The sequence below is a fragment of the Buteo buteo genome, chromosome 13, assembly GCF_964188355.1.
Source record: "Buteo buteo chromosome 13, bButBut1.hap1.1, whole genome shotgun sequence".
Lineage (NCBI taxonomy): Eukaryota > Metazoa > Chordata > Aves > Accipitriformes > Accipitridae > Buteo > Buteo buteo.
Genome location: NC_134183.1, coordinates 34,784,792 through 34,810,526, shown reverse-complemented (window position 1 = coordinate 34,810,526; position 25,735 = coordinate 34,784,792). Strand labels below are relative to the sequence as shown.

The following is a 25,735-nucleotide window of genomic DNA, read 5'->3' as shown; positions in this document are numbered from 1 at the left end:
AGGGCAAGGCATAACTACACAGTAGCATTTAGAGGGGGAGGATTCATTCTTCTGTAGATCACCTTCATGCTGTCTATACCCTCCTGACTGGCCTCTAGCCCCCATGCACAATTCTACTTCATCATTTCCCTTTTAGCTGCTTTCTTGCCTAGTTCATCTTCTAGATACATTCTTTTTTCTGGACAGCCTGCACAAATTACATCATCCCTTTAGTCTATTTTATAGTCTATGTGTGTACAATAAACAAATAAGGAAGTAGTACAGCAATCCAGATTACATGGAAAGAAATCTGGCAGGCTCCTCTTTGCTGGCTACAGAAAACCATAATCCAAGAAAGATTTCGAAGCATTTTCCCAGGCTATTTCTCTAACTAGTATTCTTGTCAAGACAAACATGCAAACTACTGGTGGACCTGCAAAAAAATGCTCTATTTTTAAACTGGAAACTCACACAGATTTCCATGTTAGTATCAATAACCATGTGTTCTAAGCAAGTGAAAACAACTTACCAGAGCCTTGCAGTTTCACCTTCCTGGTTATTCTTTCACAAATTCTGCTGTAGGAACACCAGACCTGCATCACTTTCCTCAGTGGCACTGAGGAAACTATCACTAGGTGTTAGGCCTTTGCAGGTTTTATCCAAAGAAACACCATTTGCCATGAACTTTGACTGAGACAAGATCACATGGACACTTCCTTGATATTCCTGTTTGAATCTCAGGGCAAAAAATGAAAACAACATTGATGAAAGGAATAATCCCAAGAAGCAGATCATGGTCAGGCCCTGGTACAGAAGGCATTCAAAATACTTTGCAGGATCATATACCCCAAACATACTTCATCCCTTTATACCCATGATCCATATACGCTTGCTGTACACAAATGAGAGAAATGTTCCCACAGCCATGCACGCCAGTATGTTATGATGTGGTACTATCAACTACAGCTAGGTCTGCAGGACTTTTTTTTTGGTGTTGGCTCTACTTTTTTTTTTTAATTAAAAAGATGCTGTTTAATCTTTATCCAGCCATTCCTCAAACCAGCAAAGAGATCAGAAGAAACCAGTGCTGAGGTGCCCTTAAAGGCCATAATATTAAAATCCAAAATACTACGTAACGTCCTTTCATTTCAGCGCGTTATGAGTCAAGAAATAACGAATGGGAAGGAATAGTTTTTTATGTGTCTGTAAGACTTTTATCTGCTTCTGTTTCCCATTGTTTCTGCTCTCACATAAATTAACTAACTGGGATATCTAGATTGCTCGCTAAGCTGCTGTCATTGTGAAGGGTATCCTGCATTTATGCAATTCTCAGCAACAGCTTACAAATTGGCAGGGCTATGACTTACAGAAAACTAGATAGGTTCACAACTGAAGCCAAGAAGATTATGCAAACTTGTACAGATTTTCCGTACCTTGGAAAGAATACAACACACACTGAAGAAACTAAGTTACACAGCTTCCCTCTATTCCAAGGAACTATTCCTGTGTGCATTTTCAAAAGAACTCCAGGAAGATAAAAAGCATTATCCTCTTCTCTACTGCTTTGACCTTTTTGCTGCAATTCCCACTTAATCTTTCACTGATGCTCCTGTTTTATTATTAAATAACTCAGAAATTAAAAAAAAAAAAACCCAAAACACCAAAATGAACACGAGGAAAAAATACTCTATTTTCCCAAGTGCTGAGCTATGTAAAAAGTATTTCCCCCCTCACCCCCTTGTTTTTAAATGTTTTAGTTGGCTAATCACTTTCTTCTTTTGCTGCCACTAACAGACATTACAGCAGTTATAGACAGCCCAGTGTAACAGATATTCCTAAAATATTAACAGTATAGCAAAGTTTGCCAACTTAACCCAGATTTTGAGTAGCATCAATGACAGCAGAAATTGGTTAATATGCGTAATAACTTACAGATTCAGATTTCTCACTCAAGTGCTAGAGCTCTGAGAGGCAGAGCTGTATAGGTGCAGGCTACTGCTGTAGCCTTGTTTCTTAAAGAAAAGGGACTTCCACGTCATTCTTACCTCTGTCTCTCAACCCATTCAACAACTCTTGAACTGATTGACTAGTTTTGACCACACAGAAATCGAAAAGAAAAATTACATTTCTTCAAGTTTTGTCAACGTAAGGAACCATTAACATAGAAAGAGCATGCTTATGAACATCCTGATGGAAAGGCAGGCATGCCCTGCAGCATGCCTTGCATATTATTAGACATCAGAGAAATCCCATAAGGGAGCAAGAGACAACACAAATATCTCAGTATCTGGAAAAAAATTCATTGCAAGTTTACAACCAACCATGAGACATGAATCTGCAAGAAGGTAGGTTTTGCCAGTTCTGGTGCTCTCAGAACTACTCATTTCACTGAGAAAGGACAACTCACAAAACAACCAAGATGATTACATAGCATGGCTGCATGATAATGGTATATTTCAAACTGCCAAATGTGTTTCTGCATCGAAGAAAAGGGCAAGTAGCTCTCCAAACCAAGACACAGATCTTGACGAATGCTAAATGATGCAGGGTTCTGTAATCTAACAAATTTTTCGAGTTAACATTTTGGGCAAAGTAGCTGCAAGAGGGAGAAATTCCCATTTGTTCGGAATGGGGTTAAATCAGAGCCCAATTTATTTATTTTTACAAGCCAATGCTTTCTAGCTTCACTGAGTTTTGTCTGATTAGGCACTGCATGCAAAGAACCCACAAGGGGTAGTGGCTTATGATATACAGTAGAAACAGATTTTCCTGCTCCAGCAAATACATCCATATGCTTATTTATATGTCTGTTGTTAGTCAGCAAAAAAAGACACTTGATGTGATTCACCATTATGTTCACTGCTCCCTTCAGCTCTCCTTGGAACTGGAAAGCTTTTACTTACCTGTTATGAAGCTTTATGGATTCATCTACAACAGTGCACTTTGGGGAAGTCCATACTACAGGCAGATTTTTTTCAGATTAATTCTTATCTCCTTGCTTGCACATGCTTGCGCTATTAATGGTGACATGATCTCATTAAGAGACATGAAAACCACAGCCTCCTCCTTACCCTTACAGACAGTGAGGGGTGAATTCAGATTCCCCAAACCACAAAACAGTTTGTGGTCTCCTGGAAAGCAAGCAATTTTAAGCAGCAAACAAAGGGCCTGACCTCACTCAGACACATTGTTTAGGACCCAAGCACAGACCATGGGCCCGTAAAAGCAATCCAGTGGAGCAAGCAGCACGCTCAGCTGTGTAAAAGTCATGGCCAAGTGCTAGAAACTCCTCTGTTCGGCTCCCAGCACAGCCTCCAACTCTCTGGGTAGCCTTGAGCCCTACCCTACAAACTACTACCCAGCACAGCACTTCCTACTGGAAGCAGCCCTAGTGACTCCAGCTGCAAGCACCACTCAAAGCCAGCAGCATAGGAAGGCTTGAACTCTTAGAGCCCCATTACCTGACATTTCATCTTTGTGATAAGCAAGGAGAAAAAGATGAGAATAACTTACCTCTGCACAACTGTTACTTGGAATTTTAGACTGTCGGTCTCCAGTACAAGCTTAAGGCACTGTAGGAGCCTTGTAACATATATTTTACTTCCCCAAAACACTTAAAGGGACATGTGAAACCAGGGATCTCATCCTTTCCATTCAGGATGACTTGGCAGCATCATGCAAAAGCTTGTAATGTTACTAAGTTGTCCCCTTTATAACACAATCAAAAAAAGCCAGAGACTCACACCAGTACATCTTCCCTCTATGACTCCCATTTAACCTGAAATTTTTATGTATTACTTTACCCTTTCACCACTACACCAGCTGCTGAGAAAGTCATTTGTTTTCAGTTGCTTGCTAAGGGTCAACTAATGGAGATTCTTTGACAATCTGGAAGGTTATCTATACCTGTCTCCTACTGAGCTCCTTGCTGCTAGAAGGATAGACAGCATCCACTTCCAGCAATACACTATAGAAAAAGGAGGAGTAAGAATTATTTCTGAAGTTGCTCTTTGACAAACCTCCTAATTCAAATAAAGATACCTGGATGTAGAAATTAGCAACCAGCAGTGAAAAGCTGCGTGAAAGGATCTCTCATGAACTTGACACATCATTTTGGAAGGTTTATCACTGTACTGAAGTAAATTAACACATATTAATAGGCAAGATATACAAATACACAGTAGTGTTTCCAAGAGCATGGCCTTTAGGGCTCACGCCCTACAGAAGTCTATGTGAGTTCTGCAATGATCTTACTGAAAACAGTTTTGGTCAACAATGATTAATTTTGGGAAGCTCTGTCATCCATTAGGGGACAGTTACATTCTGCACCCATCTGGGAATACAATCAAGTGACAGGGACAGGTTTCTGCAATATAACCCTCAAAGGGCCCCTCTTAGCTGCAGATCCACATCAGTCCAAACCACTACATTTCAGTGCCTTTTTATACATTAGCCTAACAGCACAGAAAAGACTGAAAGCCAATGTGTTAACACTGTATCCCAATGAGAGACACTGTACATATGCATATTTTACACAGCCATACACAGAAAGGTAATGTGATGAAAAACAAACCACAGGAGAGCAAAATTTAAAAAATGTCCTAAAATGTGCATTTTATTCCATATCATTATACAATGTTTACATACAGGTATAGTTTTAAAACTGCTTAAAGTGTGAAAAAAAGTGAGGCGAATATCGGTTTATAAATTCCTCCCCCTCCCCCAAATCCACACAAATAAAATACATTTTAAAACAATCTCTTCCAAATTTATGTTTTCTCCTGAATTTATTGAATCTTTCATTTCAACATGAAAAATACAATCGAATGAATACTCAAGGTGAAATGCTGACCTACACTTCTGTATTGAGTTGCAAGAACACAATTTAAAACCTCCAGAAGCCTTCACTTTTCTCTGTTACTTACATACCTTCATTTTATTGAATTAGAAGGCACAGAAAGTCCAAATCCTCACAGATCAATAACGTTCTGATAAAAATAAATTACTGTGCTGGACAACTTCTGACTTGTCTGATATCAAACAGAAGACTTCAGTAGAATGTTTTGTTCAAAATAGCACCATTTCCACCTGATCTCTTCTGAATATGAATCACGCTTGCTGTTAAAAACCGTAGTTGGCACTTGAGGTGGGACACTTTCTGCCACAGCTAGGATTCTTCAAAAGACTAAGCATACTGAATTGCTGAACTCTCTACAAAGTGTAGGTAACATTTTTATTGGGAAATGGCACATTTAAACCATAGTGTAATGTAGCTTAACCCGCATATGGCTTGCCCATTTTGGTGTTTCCCTGACCCCTGCCTGATAATTTAGCAGATGTTCTTGTGACTGTGGTGATACTAAAATAAAGACATGTTTATGGGGTTTCACGGCAAGCAGGTGTAAAAATAATAAAACAAATAATGTGGTTGCTGCTAAGAAGGTTTTCACATGTTGTTTAACTCCAGTAAAGTTTGATCCAGCATCTGATGCATACTAAGGTTTTCTTCTTTGGCATGCGCCACTTTCTCTGTTGTGGAATTAGAAAATTAAAACATGAATAGCAGTTCTTTGGAGGCACTGATTCTCAGAATATGAAGGCATGCAATCATCACTTCTATTGAAGGGTTTAGAAAGTTAAGAAATGTGCATGCTCATAAATACCATGTCCCCAGACAACACAACTAGAGAGAATTCCAAATCAATAAAACAAATGGCAAGTAATGCAAGTTTAGAACTGTTTACAGCTGCATTTGTTAAGAAAATGCACTGCCAACAGAGACACAATTCTTGCATGTTCTGGAAACTCTTTGCTTATAGGAATGTGGGACAGTGAATGGTGCTTTTTTTTTTTAGTAGGGTAATAAAGAAAATATTTAAGTTCTTTGCATACTTCAAGTTTCATGTAATTCAGAACTTGCAAAGAACAAAAAAATTAAAACTAATGTCTTCTTCAGTGAAGTGACCTTTAAGAAATTTATTTCTTCTAGAAAATAAATAAAACTGAAGTTAGTAGCTTTATACTGCATGCACACTTTTATAGGACAGTCATTTAACACACTTGTTTGATACAATAAATGAGCACAATTTTCTAGAGCTGCATCCTACCAGAATCCAGTAATAGTAACTTCATACTAATGCAAGCATACCTTTAAACTGATGGGGTATTTTCAGATGGAGATCCCATTCTTAGGGTGTTTTGTTTTGTTGGGTTTTCTGGGAGTTTTGGGTTTTTTTGTAAGTCAAATACAAGCCCAATTCATAGTAACACAAAATTATTGCATTAAAGTCTCCAGAAAACAAAACAGCTATAAGTATCCTTTATGTAGGTTTTGAAATATGGCAATATGAACCCTGTGAACATTTTTCTCTCATCCATGTTCCAGTAAAAATCTCAGGGCCAATTATGATGTCAGGTAAGCTGTCTCTCTACAAGGCAGGCTGTTACTTTCTGGATACTGTTAGCTAAATGCTGTAGCTGTTTACTGAAGTAAGAAATGAGCTATTGCACAGCCAAAGAGCTTACTGCTCCTCCAAAGCAGATATGCATACAAATAATGAAAAGCCTCATCCAGAAGAAGCTTTTTCATATTTTTTCCAACAGAAACCAAGAACTTCCTCCATTAATTTACCACAGAATCAACAGCCTGAAAAAAAACAATTTCTAGGTTTCTTGCTTATTTCTACATTTACTGATTCATTCTTAATGAAATTTGGAAGAAGCAGTTTTTAAACAAGTTAATAATATAGTCACACTAAAGTTTAATCCTCATTCAATGCCAGCTTTAGTTCATTAGTTAGGCGACTGTTTTGCTCAAGTTGCTGGTAGAGTTGGTCTGTACAGGCAGCAAGCAGGTTAGAAGGGAAAAAAGAGGCAGAATGAAGACAGATTAGAGAAAACAGTTAAGTAAGAGTTAATAAAGAAACTGGTCACACCACAGACAGTTCAGTAACATATAGAAAAACATTTTACCTTTGTTTCTAGAATACTAGTAATTAAATAGCTACTCCAAGAAACACCTATTATAACCTACGAAGAACTGGCTAAGACTCCTGTTGTGGGGAACAGCTGGGAGACAGGTGAGAATAGAAGTGGAAGAACTGCAGCTATATTCCAAAAAGAACCAAGTTCTGCTTTAATCTGTATGTACAGTGTGTGGGAGATTTGAGTGACATTTTTCTTTGTAAACTATTTAAGATGTGGTGGAACCTCATCTGTCAGTGGAGGGAAAGCAACTGCGTCACAACCAGGGTAAGTAACAGCAGGAGAGATGTTGATAGCCAACTACCACTAGGTCTGACTCAACCCGTACTCCTTTCCTGGCGAATCTGACAGCTGAAATGGTATTTTTGGTAGGGAAACACACTTCTGTTACTGGTATCAACACACTTCAAGACCTTTAAATTGTCCAGTAGTACTTTGTAAGAAAACAAACCCAAACATTCGGTGAACATGAAATGGAAGAATGAAAACCTGTGTTGCTCAAATACAGCTGAGAGGATGGTTCACAGTCAAAGAGAACAGCCACAGCTATGTTGTGGCAGTGCATTTAGCGAGAGTTGTTCTGCAGAGTGAAAGAACATTCCATGATGGTTTTTGACCATCTTGTTTTCTCAAATTGTCCATATTATTCCCAATAGTGTAGATTCAAACTGCACTCCTGACCTCTTGATCCCAGATTATTCCCCTACAGGAAATGACCCTTTCTGATTCTTTTCCACAAACTTCCTAACAGCTTCCACAAAAATCCTGCTCCCCTGCAGGCTCTGGACACAGCAATAGCAAAGCTGTGCAGTGAGCTGGTCTGTAGGACATACTTGGGCGGTGAGTGGCAACACCTCACAGCTTCCTCCCCAGCCCAAACTCCAACAGCCAGCTCAGTAAAACCATGGCACATTTCAGAGCTCTGATCCTGGGCTGGTAACAACAGGGTCTTGTCTCTCTTATCAGGATAATGTCACATATACATGGAAAAAACCATGGAAACCTCAGAGTAACTAAAATTGCACTTTGTTTGGCAAAGCGTATTTAGTTGTTACTGAAACATGACAACATTATTTGAACTAAGAACTTGATGCTTACCTTCATCACAGAAAACTCCTCTCTTTAATTGAGGCAGAGATTTACAGTATTTCTCAACATCCAGAATGAGACTAAAACCCCCAGGTAAAGCATGGAAAGCATTTACCAAGTGTACAGTCAGCCCTTGACTACCCACAGGTAGTCTGTCTAGGTTGCGATTTATCACAGAGGTAAGAGCCAAGGGCTGGCTCTGTAGGCAGCCACCTTAGGCCAAGCAGGGAGTTCAAGCTCTGGTGCAGACCCAGTGAGGCTCAGCCTCAAGCACAGCAGATGAGACATCAGGCATCAGAGCCAGCCTTGCACTCCTGTCAACAAGCCTCATGTACATGACTAGCTACACATGGCCAGACCTTGTGGGATGCACAACATAATGCACAGGTCAGGTCCAACAGTGACAAGACTGCTGAAACACACTGCAGTGAGAAACCACAACAGCTCTGTGCAGCAGATCAGTGCAGCAGGGCCAGCTAGGAATTCTGTACACAGCTACCTGGGTGTCTGCATTGCATTGCCCATTTCCAGTACTCTGTCCAGCAATTCATCACCCTACAGTGCAGAGAAATGATTATGTGTGTTTGCAGGAAAAGGGAAAATTTAAATACTGATGTTCAAAATTACTGTGTTGAAAATTACCAGGTTCCTACGTTGGATTTTGCTTTTTTTACTTCTCTTAAGAAACAACAGTATTGCAAGGAATTGAGGGGAAAACCAACACCGCTGCCACAATAGACCAAAACACACAACAGATTAAGGGGTTGGAGTTGCTGTAGCGTAGAGTTACCCTGGGTCAGCTGACAAGTGACAGCTGACCACATTCCCCATAACTCTTGCATTTGTGAAGTTAACCACATTAGCTTCAGTCATTTTACAAATGCTCTTCCCATTATATTTGGTTAACCTTCACACTAAACATTTTACTTCTCAATTCCAATATATACAGTGTATAAGCCCACTTATTGTACCTCAATTGCTGATTAGTAAGTTATTGAACTTTATTATCTGGACTACCTGTGACTGCCGAGAGACATCCTGTACTTGGACTTCTCCCCATAGCCAGTAACATTAGGACATGTGTCATGGGTTAAAAAACTGGGATGTGAAGTTATCTGAGGATGGCGGGGGGAAGATAATACATCCATTTGCAAGCCTTATTTGGAAAACAGGTTTTGGGGAGAGGAGGAAATCTAGGCTACACTGCACTGCTGAATAATCCTGAAGTTGAACAAGAAATCCACATTTACATTATTCTACAAGCTAAAAACTAAAACTCAGCTATGCTATGATGAGTTTATTTAGCTGCAGTGACTTAGGAACTTTACCAATACGTACAGTGACAGGCATAATCAGAAATTAATCCAGTTTAAACTGATTCACTTCAACGTGAACTGGAAAATAACTTCCTTCATTGTGAAGAAAATGAAGTTAAAGTAATGCAATAAACTCTCCAGTTGCAAATAACAGTACAAAAAAGCAAGGTGTCAGTATTTAATGCTTGATCCTGAATCAGCCAAATCAGCTGAAAGCCAACGTTTACACTTTCAAACCTGAAATCTGTATGTTCTACTTGGCAGCAGAATCATTTCATTAGTAGTGTAATCATGAGTCCTCCTACTCCAGTTCTGAAACATTTCTCATGAGTCTGCAATTCAAACTCACAAGTCTGAGCTAAGCAAGAGAGTGGAAAGCTATGGAAATCTCCCTCCTAAACTTCCAATTCTATCATACCACTCGAGCAGTATATTGTGTTTAAAAAAAAAAAAGTCAGCAAGCAATGTCTTTGCTGAGCAATCGATGTATGAGAAAGGGGGAAACTTTTTTGAAATACATTTAAAGGACTGATTTGGGGTGAAAAAAAGAATTTAAAGGTTTTGATATTGTCCCTTTAAATCTGTCTCAAATATTTAAGTTAATACACACACACACATTTGTATAAAAGACAGGAAGTCTTCCACATCAAGCTAGGAGAAAATTTCAGACTTTAAAGTGACAAATCTGGTGTCAAGGACTTAACTTGCTCTCTCAACCATGCTCCTATGACCAAGTGACCCCAAGGAAGTAGTGTCCTTGCAGATTTTCGCTTAACAACAACTGAAACAATTTCCATTTCATCTATTTGTCATTTTATCTGCATCAGATTTTGAGAAAGACTATGATCGTAACTGGTCAGTTTTGACCTCAAAATACCAAGAGTAGTATCCTCATCCCATATACTGCTATCACTGGCTTTGCATTGTCAACATTCAGGCAAGACTGTTTGCAGAAAAAAAAAATGGAAACACCAAAAAAATTTAAACCCCTAATGGCAAAAAAAGCAATTTTTTATTAATAACTGAAATAGTTATTTAAATAAATAAAAGGCAAGGGAATAGCAAAAGGGATACAGCTGGGATGTTTATTTTACATTGAGAGATGTAGAGTTTCTGTACAGCAGAGCACAAAGAGAGCATGTTCTGAGACAGGTGCTAGAGGAATAGAGTCAACTAAGCTAGAAGACAGGACAGTGAACCCATGAAACATCCAAAGCTTGGAAAGATGTTTTATCCAACCTGATGAAGATGTCTTTGGAGAAGTGAAGCAAAGAAAATTATCTGCATGAAAAGAAAAAGTGAGATAAGGTAGGAAATAAAAAAGGTGCAGTAAAGACTTCCAAAAAAGCAGCAACAGCACAACAGAGCCCAGCATGCCAAGATGACTACTAGAGAAACACCACGCCATGCTGGGACTGCATTGTTACAGTAATGTCCTCATGTACCAGTAGAGTACATTTGAAAGTTTGTTTTCCATTTAGAAACATCCCAAATTGAAGAAATACTGTAATCTCTGTACACAGAGGAGAAAAAAAAAGAAATCCATTTGCTTGATAAGCCACTGAGCAAAAGCAGGGGAGAAGGGGGAGTGGGCAGGCAGATATTTAAAAAAAAAAAAATTTAAAAAAAAATCAAAGCATACAAAGCAGAGAACATTAGACCCCTACTAAAAAGTTGGGAGAGAGAGGAAGGGAAGTAATGAACAGATACAGAGATGAAAAAAAAAGCAAAGAAAAAACATTTAAAATATGGGTGCATGCAAAATACATTTCAAGCTCTGAGCAAAGCTTATACCTTGCTGAAAGCATGCTAGCTTCCAAGAAGATATGCTGGGACTAAACACTGCATCTCACAAGCACTTGAGAGCCACAACTCTTCCTCTTTCCCATGTCAACTGCACTGGGTTCATGCAAGTGAAAGGCATGAGCATGGGAAGGTGGATTTAGCATAGTTGACCTCTGTTCAGAGTTTTAGGTTGATGGAAGAAGAGTCAGTTTGTATCAAACAATGCAAGGATTAGTCACACCTTACAATTGATCACTCTCCTGCTTTCCTGCTGCCTAATACACTATTTTTCTCCTTACGACTTAAGTTGATATTACTGCATTTTCAGTATATGCAAACTAAATTACTACTACCCTCCACAAAATATGCAGAAGCAACCTACAGTTGTCACTTTTATGGGTTTAAATGACAAAGTATTTTAAATCAATTTCCACACTTGTAATTTAGTGATAACAGTTGAAATTTTCATAGCAGTTAAGGAAATTCAGACAGACACTTTCCACTATCATTAATAGAGAATACAGCTAAATCTAAATTTCTTTGAAACTTTTGTAGGAACTCTGCCAGAGAAGAACTGTGACAGTGGAAGAACACGCTCTGAATGCAACTCATACCGAGGCAATTTTCTTTGGTAAACTGAACATGATGGGCCTGGCAGACAATGCTTGAACAGAGGTGAACTGAAAGGATAAATGCAGCGCTACAAACAAACGGCAACCACAAGACACAAGGATTGCAGATGCAGAATGAAACAGTAAACACAAGCTTATTAAGCAGCTTACAAAATCACCATGAGTATTTACCAGGCTAGGCACAACACTCACCCACACTCTGCCACGGTAAAGAAATTGTTCATGGTATTTTGTACACCTAGTCTCGCTAAAGGAATGCGTCTCCCGCTACAGAGGGAGCATAATTTCACAAGGCCGGAACCGCGCAATCAATGAGGGCAGGGAAGCAGGTGCAGGCACAAGCTGGGAAGACATTTACATGGAAGTCATATCATTGAGAGCGTGGTCCAGCTCCTCACTGATGGCTTTGTACTTCAGTTTCTGAGCATATAGCTCATCTAACATTCCCCCAAGGGAAGGCAGAGGTGTGCAAGGGAATGGAGCGTGGTCACGGGATGGAAGGTGAAGGTGGTGGCATGGGATACCATCCAGAAGCCATAGAAAAGAGGAAGAGCGCACAGAAAGACGTGTTGTGAACAGACAAAACAAAACAAAAATTACAAAATTAGAGAAGAATTAAAAAAAAAAAAAAAAAAAGAACAGCGAATAGTTTTATGCGACAAGTTCACTAACTACACTGCCACGGGGCAATGTGTGATATAGAGAAAACAAAGGAAAGAAAGTGTACCAGGGAAGCAAAATTCATGTTTCACTGCCCTGGATTTTTGTTTTAATGCACATTAGGAGGGCACACAGGAGCTAGGGAGAAAAGATCCAAAAATGGGGCTCAAGGAAGATGCTACCATTTATTTTCTACCAACTTTTTTTTTTTTAATTTTTTTAAAAAAACACTCAGGTTTGTGTGATGTCATAAACTCAGTTTCTTACAGCAATTTTTGTTCCTTCTAAACACTTACCTTTCTTCTCTGCTTCCTTCCTGAGTCAGTGATCATAAATTTTCAGCAGCTTCCTAGATATTTCATACCCTTTATGCAGAAGTCAGACTGCCATGCCAAGCAATTAAGCTTCTTAAAATCCTAAACTTAGAGTAATGCATCTAAATAGTAAACTCCATGTAACTTTTAATTACAAAGCACCACTGAATTATTTTCTCCAGAGGGAGAAAGCACATTCTACTACTCTAATGCAGTTCTAGAAGACTTATCAAAACCTTCAAAGAAACTCACTGAAGTTAAATAAGCTGTCCTGATTATGTATACAAACCATTAGCTTTACTGAAAAACAGCAACTGGTCTACGTCACAGAATGCCTGCCCTGACCCACACTTATCGCAGTAATAAATTAGGTTAGCGTGCTACATTCCTAATTATTATAAACATAACACAGCTCTTCATCAGCTTTTTAGTAAGATAATAATAATACTTATCATCTGATCTTTTACCCTATACATTTACGTACCTCCAAGTATAAGAGTATAAAGCAAAAAAAATGAAAGGAGTCTTGAGAACGTGAGAGAAAAAGGAACAGGCAAAAGCAAAACACTGTTCACCTGAAGCATTTAAGTTATCAATACATTTCAACTGGAAAACATTTTGCATATTGTACTCTTTAGGCAGACCCATTTATATAAGCAGGACAAGTTAGGCGAGTAGAATTGGGTACTAAAAAAAAAAAAGTAGAATAAAGAATCTGTATTTCTATAGTAAGTGAGAAAAATAAAACCCCATACCTTCTAGGTCATCAATGCTCTTCTCCAGCTTGGTTACTGACCTCTCAGCAAATTCAGCTCGGGTCTCAGCCTGAAGTTGAGACAAATACAGACTACTTTAGGAAACACACACATAGTACTTAAGAATAGAGGAGCAACAATTCAAATGAGGAAAAAAGTACAATGACAGGAGACAAATAATAAATAAGGCAATATTAATTTTTAGGAGGGACATTTAACACTAAATTGTCTCCAAAATGACGCGTTCATCCTTAAAGCATCAAAGTAGTGTTTATAGTAAAAGAATCAAAGTTGCATTGGAAGATCCGTTGTAAAGAACAGCTCTAATTTTACCTCCTTCAGTTTGTCAGTCAGGACTTTAATCTCCTCTTCATATTTGTCTTCCTTCTGTGAGTACTGTAAATAAGAAGAGGATCACTGATATTAGACCAGGTATTCTCAATATAGGAAAAAATACCACATTTGAGACTCTCTTCTAATAGATCAACTGCATACAAGAAACTAACATGGGTATAACTAAATTAATTCCACTTACCAGACTGTGGTAATACACAGTTTATTACAAGATCCAAACTTAGCTTGAGTTATATTCCAGTGCTATATGGTGGGAACTTTGAGTAGAAATTAGTACTACAGTTTTAAAGAGGAGTGGTATTTGAAGAAATTTAATATTAGCACACAAGTGCCATTTTGAGGGACGTTCTATAAATAATTTTTAATTCTGTCAGACTACTTAACAGAACGTGGTCAAATAATACTGACCTATTTGGAACTAGAAGGAATGCTAGATTCCAATAAAAGCCAAATATGAATTGAGTTGCAAGTCCAAATGCTTCTACTGACAACAGCCTTGCTGAAATGCTGCAAAGCGATCAGCATGTAAAGAAAACCCCACAGGCCAATCCAGATGACAACGTGACAACATAAGGGACACATTCTCACATAAGTCTCTAGCCTACCTTCTCAGCCTGAGCCTCCAGCGACTTCAGGTTGTTGGTCACAGTTTTCAACTCCTCTTCAAGCTCAGCACATTTGCTGTTATTTCGGAAGGAAGGCAGGAAAGGGGCGGATGGAAGATTCAGTCAAGCAAAAGAAACAGGAGAAAATAGGGGGAAAAGATAGAGAAAAATGAAAACAATTACAGAGCAAAAGAACGGCCTCAAAAGCAGCTGAATCCATCACAGATTGAAAGCAACTCTTACAATGCCAAATTCCATTTCAAGTGCACATTACGATGACAACCAGACAGAAGTTATCTACAGCCCTTGGCTTACACAGAAATATTTACATAGCCTTTACACGTGAGACAGTTCAGCTTCTTTTTGGCTGCACAAGAGATCAGTTTTAAAAGTAAAAATGAATAAACAAAAAAGAGACCAAAGAAAACCACCAAAGCAAGATGCAAAGAGAGTAGAGAGTGTAGTGAGGACGTAATTTGTTACTACTGAGTGAGCTAACCGGCTATGGAAGCTGAAAGACTTGGGTTGCAGTTAAACCTAAAAACTGTTTATTAGTATCAGTACCTTATCCTCTGCAGCCATTAATGCTTTCAAGGTTTGATCCATTATTCTTAACTGTTCTTCCAGCTGTCGGACTTGGCTGTTAGTGAACACATGAAATGCACAAAAGCCATTCACAAAATCAGTGTGCAGGTACAGCATGCAGTGACAAAACACACGCGCACACACATATGAACACATTTACTTTGGTGTTGACCATTTATTTCAACCATTAGAGTAAATGAGGAAAACATAGCTTTGAGCTGAACACACAGTGTACTGCCAATGTCTCATGCTGTTACAGTTGTCTTGTAGCACCTCACACACATCTCGGGGCACTTACCTTTCTGATAGTTCAGCACGTTCCTCAGCCCGCTCCAGGTCACTCTCAATGATCACAAGCTTACGAGCCACCTACAGGAAAAGGCAAATGACAATCAGGGATATTATGTTGCTGCAGCACACATTACCTGTTTCTAGGACCTACAAAGCAGGCAGTTGGGCCTCTTCCCATTTTCTGGTCAACCCATGAGTTTTGATTATGTGACATCTTCATTATTCATTTGAGTCTTTGTTGTCTGACATTTTCAAAACCTCTCTTTCATTCACCGAAAAGCAACTTAAAAATACTTTTCTCCTTAAGAGACCAGGGAATACTCTCAACCATTTTCATGCAAAGATCTGAGCACAGATCTCCTGCCACCTTGTTCCCTGAGGTATCCGGGTGCCCACTTTTCCTTCCACAGCTGCAAAGAGTGGTGTTTGTGACCTTTTGAACTGAAAAGGCAAAGGGGAAAAAACCAAGAATTACAGGCACAGCCTAAAAGGCTTCAGAAACAGATGACCTGCACTCAAGAACTGACCTCTTCATACTTGCGGTCAGCCTCCTCAGCAATGTGCTTAGCTTCTTTAAGCTGGATCTCTTGGATTTCCATCTTCTCTTCATCCTTCTGGGCTCTATTTTCAATGACCTTCATTCCTCTGAAAGACGTGAAAAACAGGAAATGCAAGGTTCAGGGCTTGCCAGTTTATCTCCAGCTCCACTACTACTGGAGTGCGACTTTCAGACAGGTGTATTAAGGTGAACAAAGCACATCAGATACTTGATTCTTCACACCATAGACCTAGTCCTGTGCATTCACACTTCAGAAGTTCAAAGGAAAGAAGCATGTCTTAGGAAGAAAGAAAATTTAATTTGTTTAGCTCTTACCACAGTTCAGCTGTACTATTCTTTTTCATTTTAAATTGAAAGAAAATCGATCTTATAGAAAGGTAAATAAAGGGTCTTGCTTCTGAAGACCTAATAAGATGGCAAAAGACATCTGTCCCTTTACACTTACTGTGAAGCAGCATGTTACAAGCCCTGCAGGACTGACAGGCATTATGTTTATGGGCCAGACAGATTTCTCTGAGTTTTGCCACGTCAGAGCCCTAGAGCACTGAAGCTCTCCATGCTCTGCATAAGCAAAATTTAACTCCTTCATAACAGGAAACATCGTGTATTGCCCCTTCCATGCATGTTTGACCCTAATTCTCTTAACTATTTCACAAAAGTCTCAGGCACTCTTCAACAGGCTGTGTTGTTAGTGAGGTAGAAACACATATGCAGAATATAAAGGATTCTTTCCCAATAAAAGGCACTATCACAGATATAAAATACAATTTGTAGCAGTAAAAAAGATGATCTTCCAAAGCCACAAATCTTGAGTTCCTAACTTATATTAAGTACTTCTGGAAATCACAGCCTAAATCTGAAGGGATTATGCTCTCACTCCTTTGCTCACCTTCATGTACCAACCTCACCAACAGAAGAGCCAAAGCCTCTTCCAGCACTTTACTATTCTCCAGGGGAGATTTTTCTACCCACAATGAAATCAAGAATCACCCAACAACACAAAAGTACAGATCACCCTCAAAAAGTTGTCTTCCAAATACAGAAGGATGGGCTGGGCCAGGTAGTTTTTTCCAGGATGTGGCATGATACACCAAAAGCCCTAACCCACTTAAATCCTATCTTTACAATTGAGACACGAAAGAGAATTCAAGCCTACACATTTTGGACATCCCTACAGACAAGATGTAACTCAAGTCCATGTAGGCAAAGGAAGAGTGGATTACACATGTTCAGAAATATAGGAGTGGTTTAATTTACTTCCCCAACCCACACACTGGCAATTATCATCTTTGTCATAAGAGTAACAATCCATTCAAGAGTGGCCCCACCCACCTTTCACTCTCATCTGCAGCCTTCTCGGCCTCCTCCAGTTTCTGCAGGGCAGTAGCCAAGCGCTCCTGAGCCCGATCCAACTCTTCCTCAACCAGCTGGATGCGTCTGTTCAGAGAAGCTACTTCACTCTCAGCCTAAGCACAGGGAAAACAGAAATTAATTCATAATAAGGCACACATCACCTCTTGTGAAAGATTATCCCACATACCTGCTAGTGCCATTTAACAGCACTTCAGTAATTTCTGACTTCATCCACTAAAAAGGCCATACACAGAGATGTACATGCCCTCATTGAATTGTGAGGTTATTGCTTAATGGAGGAAAAAGTGATTAATGCTTCTTTTAAGTGAAGCACATTAAGGACTGTACAATTTGTACTAGAAAGAACTGCACTGGAAGAATTATGCATCATTTCCCAAATATTTTCTGTTATTGTATTTGCAGACACTAACTAATTATATTCTTCCCTCCCCCGTTTTTGTAAAAAATCAAATCAACACAAACTAATTACCCCATCCTTCTATGTTATCCCAAATTCCTTAATTATGACCTTTTGCCATATTTTGATAAGAATTTCCTCAAGTTCCATAAGAAGGGTTCAGTGTAAACATGCAAAAATACACCTAGATCAGCATTTGTGATGAGACAGCTGACACAAGAGAGAGCATGAGAACATTTAAGAAATGCCCAAATACTCACAAGTTTTGTTTACAGGCAAGCTATGCAACAGCTGACAAAGAAGGCACCAGCAGAGGCTACATCCCAGAAGGCCCCCGGTACAGGCAACAATCACTTCAAACTTCTCCCCTCCTCCCCATACTACCATCTTCAAACTTTCCCCAGATTTGCCTTTCTTGCATTACCTGTTCACTTAATCTTCTGTATAACACTTGCAGCAACTCATCTGCCTCTTTTCATTACAAGCTTTTACTTCCGACATTCTCAAACCTACACTTGCCAAGTAAGTTCTAAAACAGCCTTCTCATAGTAACCTCATTATTAAACTTTACTTCTTTCAAAACGATATTAAGCTCAAAATATATATAAAAGGTCATTATTCTAAAAAGTTAATTACTTTCAAGAATAACAGTTATTCTTAATTAGTAATGAAAATGATCTTACTATATATGAGGAAGTACACATCTGAATTTCCTATGATGTTGGGCTGGGGGAGAACCAACCCTCTATCAAAAGTAGATACCAGAAGTATCAGTTTGGTACTTTGTCTTTAAATAAAAATTTAAGGAACTGCTATTTGTTGCTTTTACTAACCAGAAGCAGCTGGGTATAGTTGACCACAGCTAAAATTTTGTTGTACATAATACAAGAAAGAATAACTTACACACCAGACAAGTGAAACCACCTTTGACATAAGAGTAACATTGCCCCACTAGAATGATTGGAAGTAACACATAAACAGGGAAGCAAATACGTATTTGAACATTAACAAGTATTGACAGCGAACATGTAGAACCAGGAGTAGAAGAGACTTCATCTTTAGACATCCACATTAACCCAAATATAAAATCTTTAGCTGTGTAATCAAGCAGCAGTACTCCAAACTTGTATTTTCAGACTTCTGGCTGTAAACAGTAAGAATTTGAACATTCTGATTTGAGAAAGAAAACCACCTTTCATAAATGCTACCCTTGGGAAATTTGTAATGTTAAAAGTTAATTATTATCATGTCAAGACTCCTCATCATGATAAGAGCATACAATATGCTTAGAAAACACAGGGTGACTAAAGTTCAAGTTTTTACTTCCTGCTCCAGTAACTTAATAAGGGTTTACTAAACAGCCTTATATGGCCCAAGTTATTCTTCTGCAGAGCAGGACTTCTCTCCTTATATGGTAAGGAAGGAAAAAACCCCAGTGACATTAAGGGGCACTCCCACAGCTAACAAACATAACCTTCTGCGGTTTTGCCATAGCACTTATACACCACATATTTTTACAATGAGCGATGACATGGATAAGTTACCATCAGGTGTTAATTATTACTGTTGTAAGAGAGATTCTGTTTTCCAGAAGAAGGAAGAAAAATGTATTCTGAAAATGTGATTACCAGTAGCCCCTTGAGATGCATGCACTGAAAACAGAAGAGATTCTTTTTTAAAGCAATGGCTGCTAGTCACCGTGTTGAAACTTTTAACGATCTGGTTTAACAATCAAAAGCTGTAACCTGTGATATGTTTTGACCACAACTTTAGCTTTTTCATTGTTTGCGTATCTGTACCTTGCACAGGAAGAAAAAAAAACCCACCAAAAACCCAGAACAACCCTAGCTGGTCACATGCTATACATGAAGGTATTACACTAAGGGAAGGGTCAGATTCACACCTCAGCTTGCTTGCTGCAACATTCTTAAAGCCTCCCTTCTCAAGCATGCAGAAATACAGCTGTGGCAATAAAAATATCCATACATAGCTAGCATTATAGAAGAGGGACAGGTCTACACTCGCCTGTGAGTTCAGTTTTCTGCCTTTATTCACCCCAGCACTCACCCCTCCAAAAACTTAAATACCATGTAAATGTACTCTGCAAATTCCACATCATCCACATAAACCAGCTCCAGGGAAGAGATAAACATTAACCTGTAGGATCCTAAGCCTTATAGCAATGTGGCCAAGCTCTAATGGGAAGACTTTACCAGCAAGCTGTAATCACTCTTCCAGCGCTACTCCTTCTGCCACAAAACGTAACAGCAAACCTCCCCGTTTTAACGGGAATCCCTTAATACATTGTTTAAAACAACACATGTTACTGAAAGTAGAAAAATTAGTGTCCTTTACTCCATTAGTCCACAAAGCTTAGAGGACTACAGTTTTTTTTAAAGACAGAAACCCTTATGAAACAAGTTAATGACTGTGACATGATCCCTCACTGAAAAAAAAGGGTAAGTAAAGTGATTTGCAAGAATACAGTAGTTACACAAGCATAAGGAGACATATTTTGCTCCTTGGGAAGATCACCTGCAAGTAATCAGAAGGCTCTTCCTTTGAACTTGCTACCCAGAATGTGCAGAAAGTCCCACATTATAAGGAAATCCAATAATCACCATTTCTTTTGTTGTAACAAACTACACAAATAAGAAATTTGTTCTTTTGCGTCACTTGTATGCTACCACTGAAGACACTAAAACCACCGCAAAGGACACTGTGCGTTTTATAGCAGCAAACATTAAGTTACAGCTGCTAGAATTCCCCAAGGTCAGTGGTGAGGCAAACAACAGCCCTATCAGTGTTTTGCTGTAACTGCCACCCATAACTACACCTCTCCGCTATGTGAGTCTCTGCCTAAAACGATGCCTACTGTTCCTTTCCCATCTTAGCTAGGGGTTTTGACAAGCTAAACGTACTACAGATGTATAGGGACAGGAGCCATATGATCACAGCATTGTGGTGTTTTCAGGTACTGTGGGTAAGTACTCGGGTGTGGCCATCTCGGGTTCAGTCCTAAGTACATAACCTCTTAACAGTCGGCATGCCGACTTCCCAGAACTGAACTCGTTTGGACTGGATAAGCAGACAACTAGCACTTGCAAAAAAAAAAAAAACAAAAAAAAAAAATCATAAAAGCTTGCTCAGAACCCAACACAAAGCATCCAATCTCAAACATCTCGCCTAAATATAACCTCATTCCAGCTTCGCGTTTTGCTGTTGGCCAGCAGACCTAGCGTGGTCTACTCCGGCACCGCAGCTTTCCCTGCCCCACGCACCACGGAGGCTACCGAGCCGCGGAGCACAGCGTTCCGGGCCGAAGACCGCAGTGACCCTCTCTTCACCTGCGGCCCCGGGCCTGCCCGCCGGGAGCAGCGGCCTCCGCCCGCAGCGCGGGGAAGGGGGCACCGCAGCGGCCGGCAGGTAACCATTTTGTGGGAGGAGGCGACGGCGGCGAAGGAAGCAGCCGCCCGACCCCCCGGCCGGGGAGCAGCGAGGGTCAGCCGTCCCCCCCGGCGGCCCCCCGCCCGCTCCCACGGGGCCGCGGCCCCCGAGCCGAACCGAATCGGGCAGAGCCGAGCCGAGCCGAGCCGGCGGCCCTACCTCCTCCCGCAGGGCCCGCTCCTGGTCCACCTCCCGCTGCAGCCGACCCGCCCGCTCCTCGGCGGCGTCCGCCTGCTCTTGCAAGCTCCGGATCTTCCTCCGCACGGCCTCCAGCGAGCTCATCGCCGCCATAGCCGCTTCTCGCCCGGCCTGCACCGCCTCCCTCCGCCCACCCAGCCCGCTCTAGCCCCGGAAGTCCCCCCGCGCCGCAACGCACCGCGCACCGGGGCGGGGCTGCCGGCACCGAGCTGGGAGTGGCGCGGCGCGGCTCACCGCCGGGGCGGGCACGGAGGCAGGCTCCAGGGAGAGGCAGGCCCCAGCCGGGGACGGGCTCGGCGGCGCGGCGGGGCAGGGCCGGGCCGTGGGGACCGGGGCGCGGCGGCCGTCTCCAGGTGGGCGCGCTGGTGCGACGGCGCCCCCTGGCGGCGCAGCGCCCCAAGGCTCCGGCGGACCGTCCCGGGACCGGGGCCCGCCTATCTTCCCCCAAACCGCTCCGGTATGAGCGTAATAAAAAAGGACACCGAGCAACCCGCCCCCCCGCTGCTGCACCTGGCCTAGCTCCTGAGACACGGGAAGGGGAGAGGGAGCTGCGGCTGCCCCCCTCCCAGGTGAGGTGGCTTAGGGGATGTGCCCGGTTTTTGCGAGGTGAGTGATACCGGCGAGTTAAGGTTTCCTCATCCCCCCGTGGAAGGCGAGTCCGCCCCAGGGAGCCGGCACGCCCTCCCCTGCCTGTGCCTTCTTCCTGAGGCTTGGAACTATCCAAACTAGTAGGGCAAATACTGGGTCAACTGCAATGCCCCAAAGATACTCTGCACTGCCAAAAAACCAAAGACGCCCTTAAAATGTCAGACGTATTCAATGCATGCCATTAAATACAGCATTTACCTTGATGAAAACAAGCCAGCCAGTTGCCTACCCTCTACCTGAGGGATGACTGCAAATAAAATTGCCCTCAACTAGCTTTCAGATGCTGTTTTCCAGCAAAGGAAAATAGGATTGGTTAGGAAGACCTTTCATTTCAAAAAGGGAATCTAGTAGCATTTCTCCTGCCTTCACCCTAGGCGAGCTCTTTCCAAATAGTCTGCATACTTTTCCTTATAAGGAATATCTCCCCTGGATCTATATGCGGCTCCTTTGAACAAGTTAAATAAATGTCCTGCTAGGAAGCTGCCTCTCATCTATGCAGCCATACACAGAAGAAGACAGACATCTGATCCGCATTACATGCAGAACCCCTCTCTCCCGTTTCTATGCACGCTTATGTTTGTTAAGTTCTTGAGTTCTTTCAAAGCTGTACAACTTAATTGCCATGCTGAAGTTAAGCCTTTTTTTATCCTTTGTTCATTTTAGAAGTAAAATAAGATAAAAGCATGTTGTCTTTCATGCAAAGTTGGTTTTGTAACACTTCCCCTTCTAAAAGTATTCTTCCTCCCCTAAATACTTGGCTTACTTCATCTGTGGCAACTCCTCTTTTTATTATGGCTTTGAGGTTAACTTTTAAAGCTGAGTTATAGGAAAAGCATGGTCATTGCTTTGGAAATACTGTGGTTTCACCTAATCCTGTAATTCAGACCTGAGATTTACTCAGAGAGAATTGGATTGTACAGCAGCAGCCATAGAGATCTGGACCTTAAATGCAGAGACAATAAACTCGCATGGTTCCATGCATGCAATACATTAAATGCATGTCAGGGGCAGACAGGTGGGTGGGATGAGGGCCTGGGAGAGGCACAAGCTCTTGCATTATTACCATATAAAGTGCTGAGCTATATATATCTCCCAGCTTGCTCCCAGGATCCCTGTCCTCTGAACTGCAAACCTAGCAAGTATCATCTTCCAGATGATTTTCTCTCACATGAGACTGGACTTTTCTTTGACAAGTGAAACAGTTCCAGTGATTTCCAGAAATAAAAAAAACAGGAGAGGATCTTTTAACTCAGGGACCAGTGAGTGAGCCAAACTAGTATCTAGCAGCAGTTCTAACACATGCATGCCTAGGAACAGCTCTCTTGAAGACAGAACTAGCAGCCCTTGCTCTTCTGGATCTCCCTCTCCTAGATCTAATTGCTATTAACTCTCTGCTTCTGTTTCACTATCAAGATAGTATGTTCCAGCCTGAGCCATTTTCCCCATCACCTGAACCAACAATCCACCCTTTCTTTACTTTCACGTCTAGAATGGCAAGTACACATTAAAAGCACACGTCGAGTGAGCAGAAACCCAATCAAATGCCTCTGACAGTGTGCAAACCTCATGCAAGGAGGCAGTGCTGTGTTTCCCACCTCCCTGCCCAGGAGGTGCCTGGACTCTGCCCTCAGCAAAGCTTTGGAGAGCTGCTTGGTAGGAGTCCTGGCTGTCCTGCGCAGAGGGAGTGTGTGGTTTCTGTACTGGCGTGGTGGTGGAAGGGATGGGGATAACTTACATCTGTGGCCTTTTTGTCAGCCAGTTCCAACTTTTCCTGTGCATCTTTAAGAGACTCGGAGTATTTGTCCAGCTCATCCTCAGTGCTCTTCAGCTTCTTTTGTAGAGCCACCAGCTCGTCCTCCAGCTGTGATACGGGTGGAAAGTGGTGGAGAGGGGAGGGCGGGCAGGAAAAGGTGCAGCAGGCAACGTGATCGTGCAAACGGAGAAGTGCGAGTGCAGAAGAGACAGAAAAGGACAGACAGACAGAGAGAGAGAGACAGAAGGAGAGACAGTTAGATTCTCTTTGCTTGTGGCAAGGGCACGATACCTTGGCAGCATTCTCCTCTGCGGAGAGGAGACTATCCTCAGACTTGTGTAGCTCTTCCAGCACTTGGTCCCTTGCATCCTCCGTCACATGCAATTGCTTTTCCAATTGCACAATGTCATCCTCTAACTAGGTGCAGAAGAGGAAATACAATGCACAAATATGTTTCTCCCTGGGCTTAGAAAAATGGGAAATAAATTTTTAAATCCCTTCCCTTCCTCCCTCCTCCTTCAGGATCTCTCAGAAATGTGCCACCAATGCATCCCCCTCCCCCAAATGAATAAAGCCCCAGGTGTAAAGAAGGGGGGTTGGAGAAGGCCAGGAAAATGGGATACACATCTGGGGGGGGGCAGCTGGAATCAGACAAATCTGATGGGTGGTGCTGGAGGCGGCAAACACAGCTTTAAGTGTCCTATGCCAAATTGCAGCACGGCTGTCCATTGCTAACCAGGTGCTCGAGGCAGCCTCTCCCAGCCATGCCCCTATGACAAAGGCAGAGAGGCCATGCGGCTGTCCCAGGGCCCCGCTCCCTAGCTAGGGTGCTGGGGGCAGGCAGAACGACCTCCTGCCGGACCCCCGGGAACCTCCAGCCAGGGGCTGCCAGGGTGAAGCTCCGTCTTAGGAAAAGTTCAACCAGTTCTGCAGGGGATGAAGAGGGGGGAATACAACAAGGTATATTGGGGGGGAAAAAAAAGAAGAAGAGAAGAGAGAGAAATGAGTCGTCTGGAAAGACTTGCGCCCCGGCGCGGGCCTGGGCCCATGGTGCAGACCTGCTTGCTTCTCTCCTCCGCCGCCTTCTTGTCCGCTTCGGCTTGCTCGGCTCTGTCCAAGGCGTTCTCCTTGTCCAGCTTCAGCATCTGCATCTTCTTCTTGATGGCATCCATGGCGGCGGTGGGCTAGGGCGCGTCCCCGCGCGAGTTGCACCCGAAAGCAAAACTTGAAAAGTACGGGACAGCCCCGAGTCCGAGACCCAGCCGCGGCCCCCGAGGGAGCGGCGCGGAGCGGTGCGGAGCTGCCGGGCGGCGGGGCTGATCCGTGCGGGACGGGGCGCCGGCGGAGTGCAAGCGGCGGGCAGGGAGCGCCTCACAGATATGTACTTTCCCAGGGGGCTGACTGCATTCCTCAAGACATCCAATACTTTTTTGGAAAGGTTTTTTTTTTTTTCCCCTCCCTCCTCCGTTCGTCCCTACCCCTTTCCCTCTCTCACTCCCCCCCGACTTTTTTCGGAGGCTCAGTGCTCCCATTCGCTGCTGCCTGCCATTTGACCGTAGATATGACTATATAAGGGATGCGATGGGCGAGGTAAGGCGGGGGAGCAATTTGTTCCCATTTCCAAATAGGCAGGACGGGACGTTTCGCTGCTACTCCTGGGAGGAAAAAAAAAAAAAAAAAAAAAAAAAGCAGCAAGCCGGCGCCCGGGGAGCGAAGGAGACCGCCGCGCAGGCTGCTCGGGGCGCGCAGGGAGTCTGGGTGACACCAGCCCCGTGCTGGAGCCGTCCCCACCCGTGGAAATAAATCTGTTTTAAAGCAGGAGGGTGGCGGAGCCGGCCGCACTAGACGGCAGGGGAACACGCGGGGCTGCGGGGGGCGGCTGGAAGGGCAGTAAGGGGTTAACTGCATGCACGTACGGAGCGAATGCGTTCTAAGACCTTCCCCCCGGCAGCCAGAGGCAGGGAAGGAGGAGGAGGGGGTATCTCTACTGAACGGTCAGGCTGCAGCAAG

The 25,735-nt window shown here is 42.3% G+C and overlaps 1 protein-coding gene across 4 annotated transcripts; it reads right to left on the bottom strand.

Moving 5' to 3' along the window:
- Positions 1-4,738: 4,738 nt before the first annotated feature.
- On the bottom strand, positions 4,739-25,091 carry TPM1 (tropomyosin 1). Of its 4 annotated transcripts, XM_075045503.1 has the most exons (10): positions 24,784-25,091; positions 23,708-23,833; positions 17,241-17,374; positions 15,877-15,994; positions 15,357-15,427; positions 14,474-14,549; positions 13,848-13,910; positions 13,515-13,584; positions 12,144-12,222; positions 10,440-10,649 (listed from the first exon to the last, which is right to left on the bottom strand). In XM_075045503.1, the coding sequence occupies exons 1-10, from the start codon at positions 24,895-24,897 to the stop codon at positions 10,646-10,648; spliced, it is 855 nt and encodes a 284-aa protein (XP_074901604.1). In that variant the 5' UTR covers positions 24,898-25,091; the 3' UTR covers positions 10,440-10,645. The 4 variants fall into 4 exon arrangements, with proteins under 4 accessions (XP_074901605.1, XP_074901607.1, XP_074901604.1 ...); XM_075045504.1 differs by lacking the exons at positions 10,440-10,649; positions 12,144-12,222 and adding an exon at positions 4,739-5,508; XM_075045505.1 differs by lacking the exons at positions 23,708-23,833; positions 24,784-25,091 and adding an exon at positions 21,286-21,432.
- Positions 25,092-25,735: the final 644 nt, after the last annotated feature.

Coding starts and splice junctions, on each gene's coding strand:
- TPM1 (XM_075045504.1), bottom strand. CDS start 24,897: ATGGATGCCATCAAGAAGAAGATGCAGATGCTGAAGCTGGACAAGGAG. Junction 15,995..17,240: donor GCTGCAGATGAGAGTGAAAG/GTGGGTGGGGCC, acceptor CACGTCTTTCAG/AGGAATGAAGGTCATTGAAA. Junction 14,550..15,356: donor CGTGCTGAACTATCAGAAAG/GTAAGTGCCCCG, acceptor CCGAAATAACAG/CAAATGTGCTGAGCTTGAAG.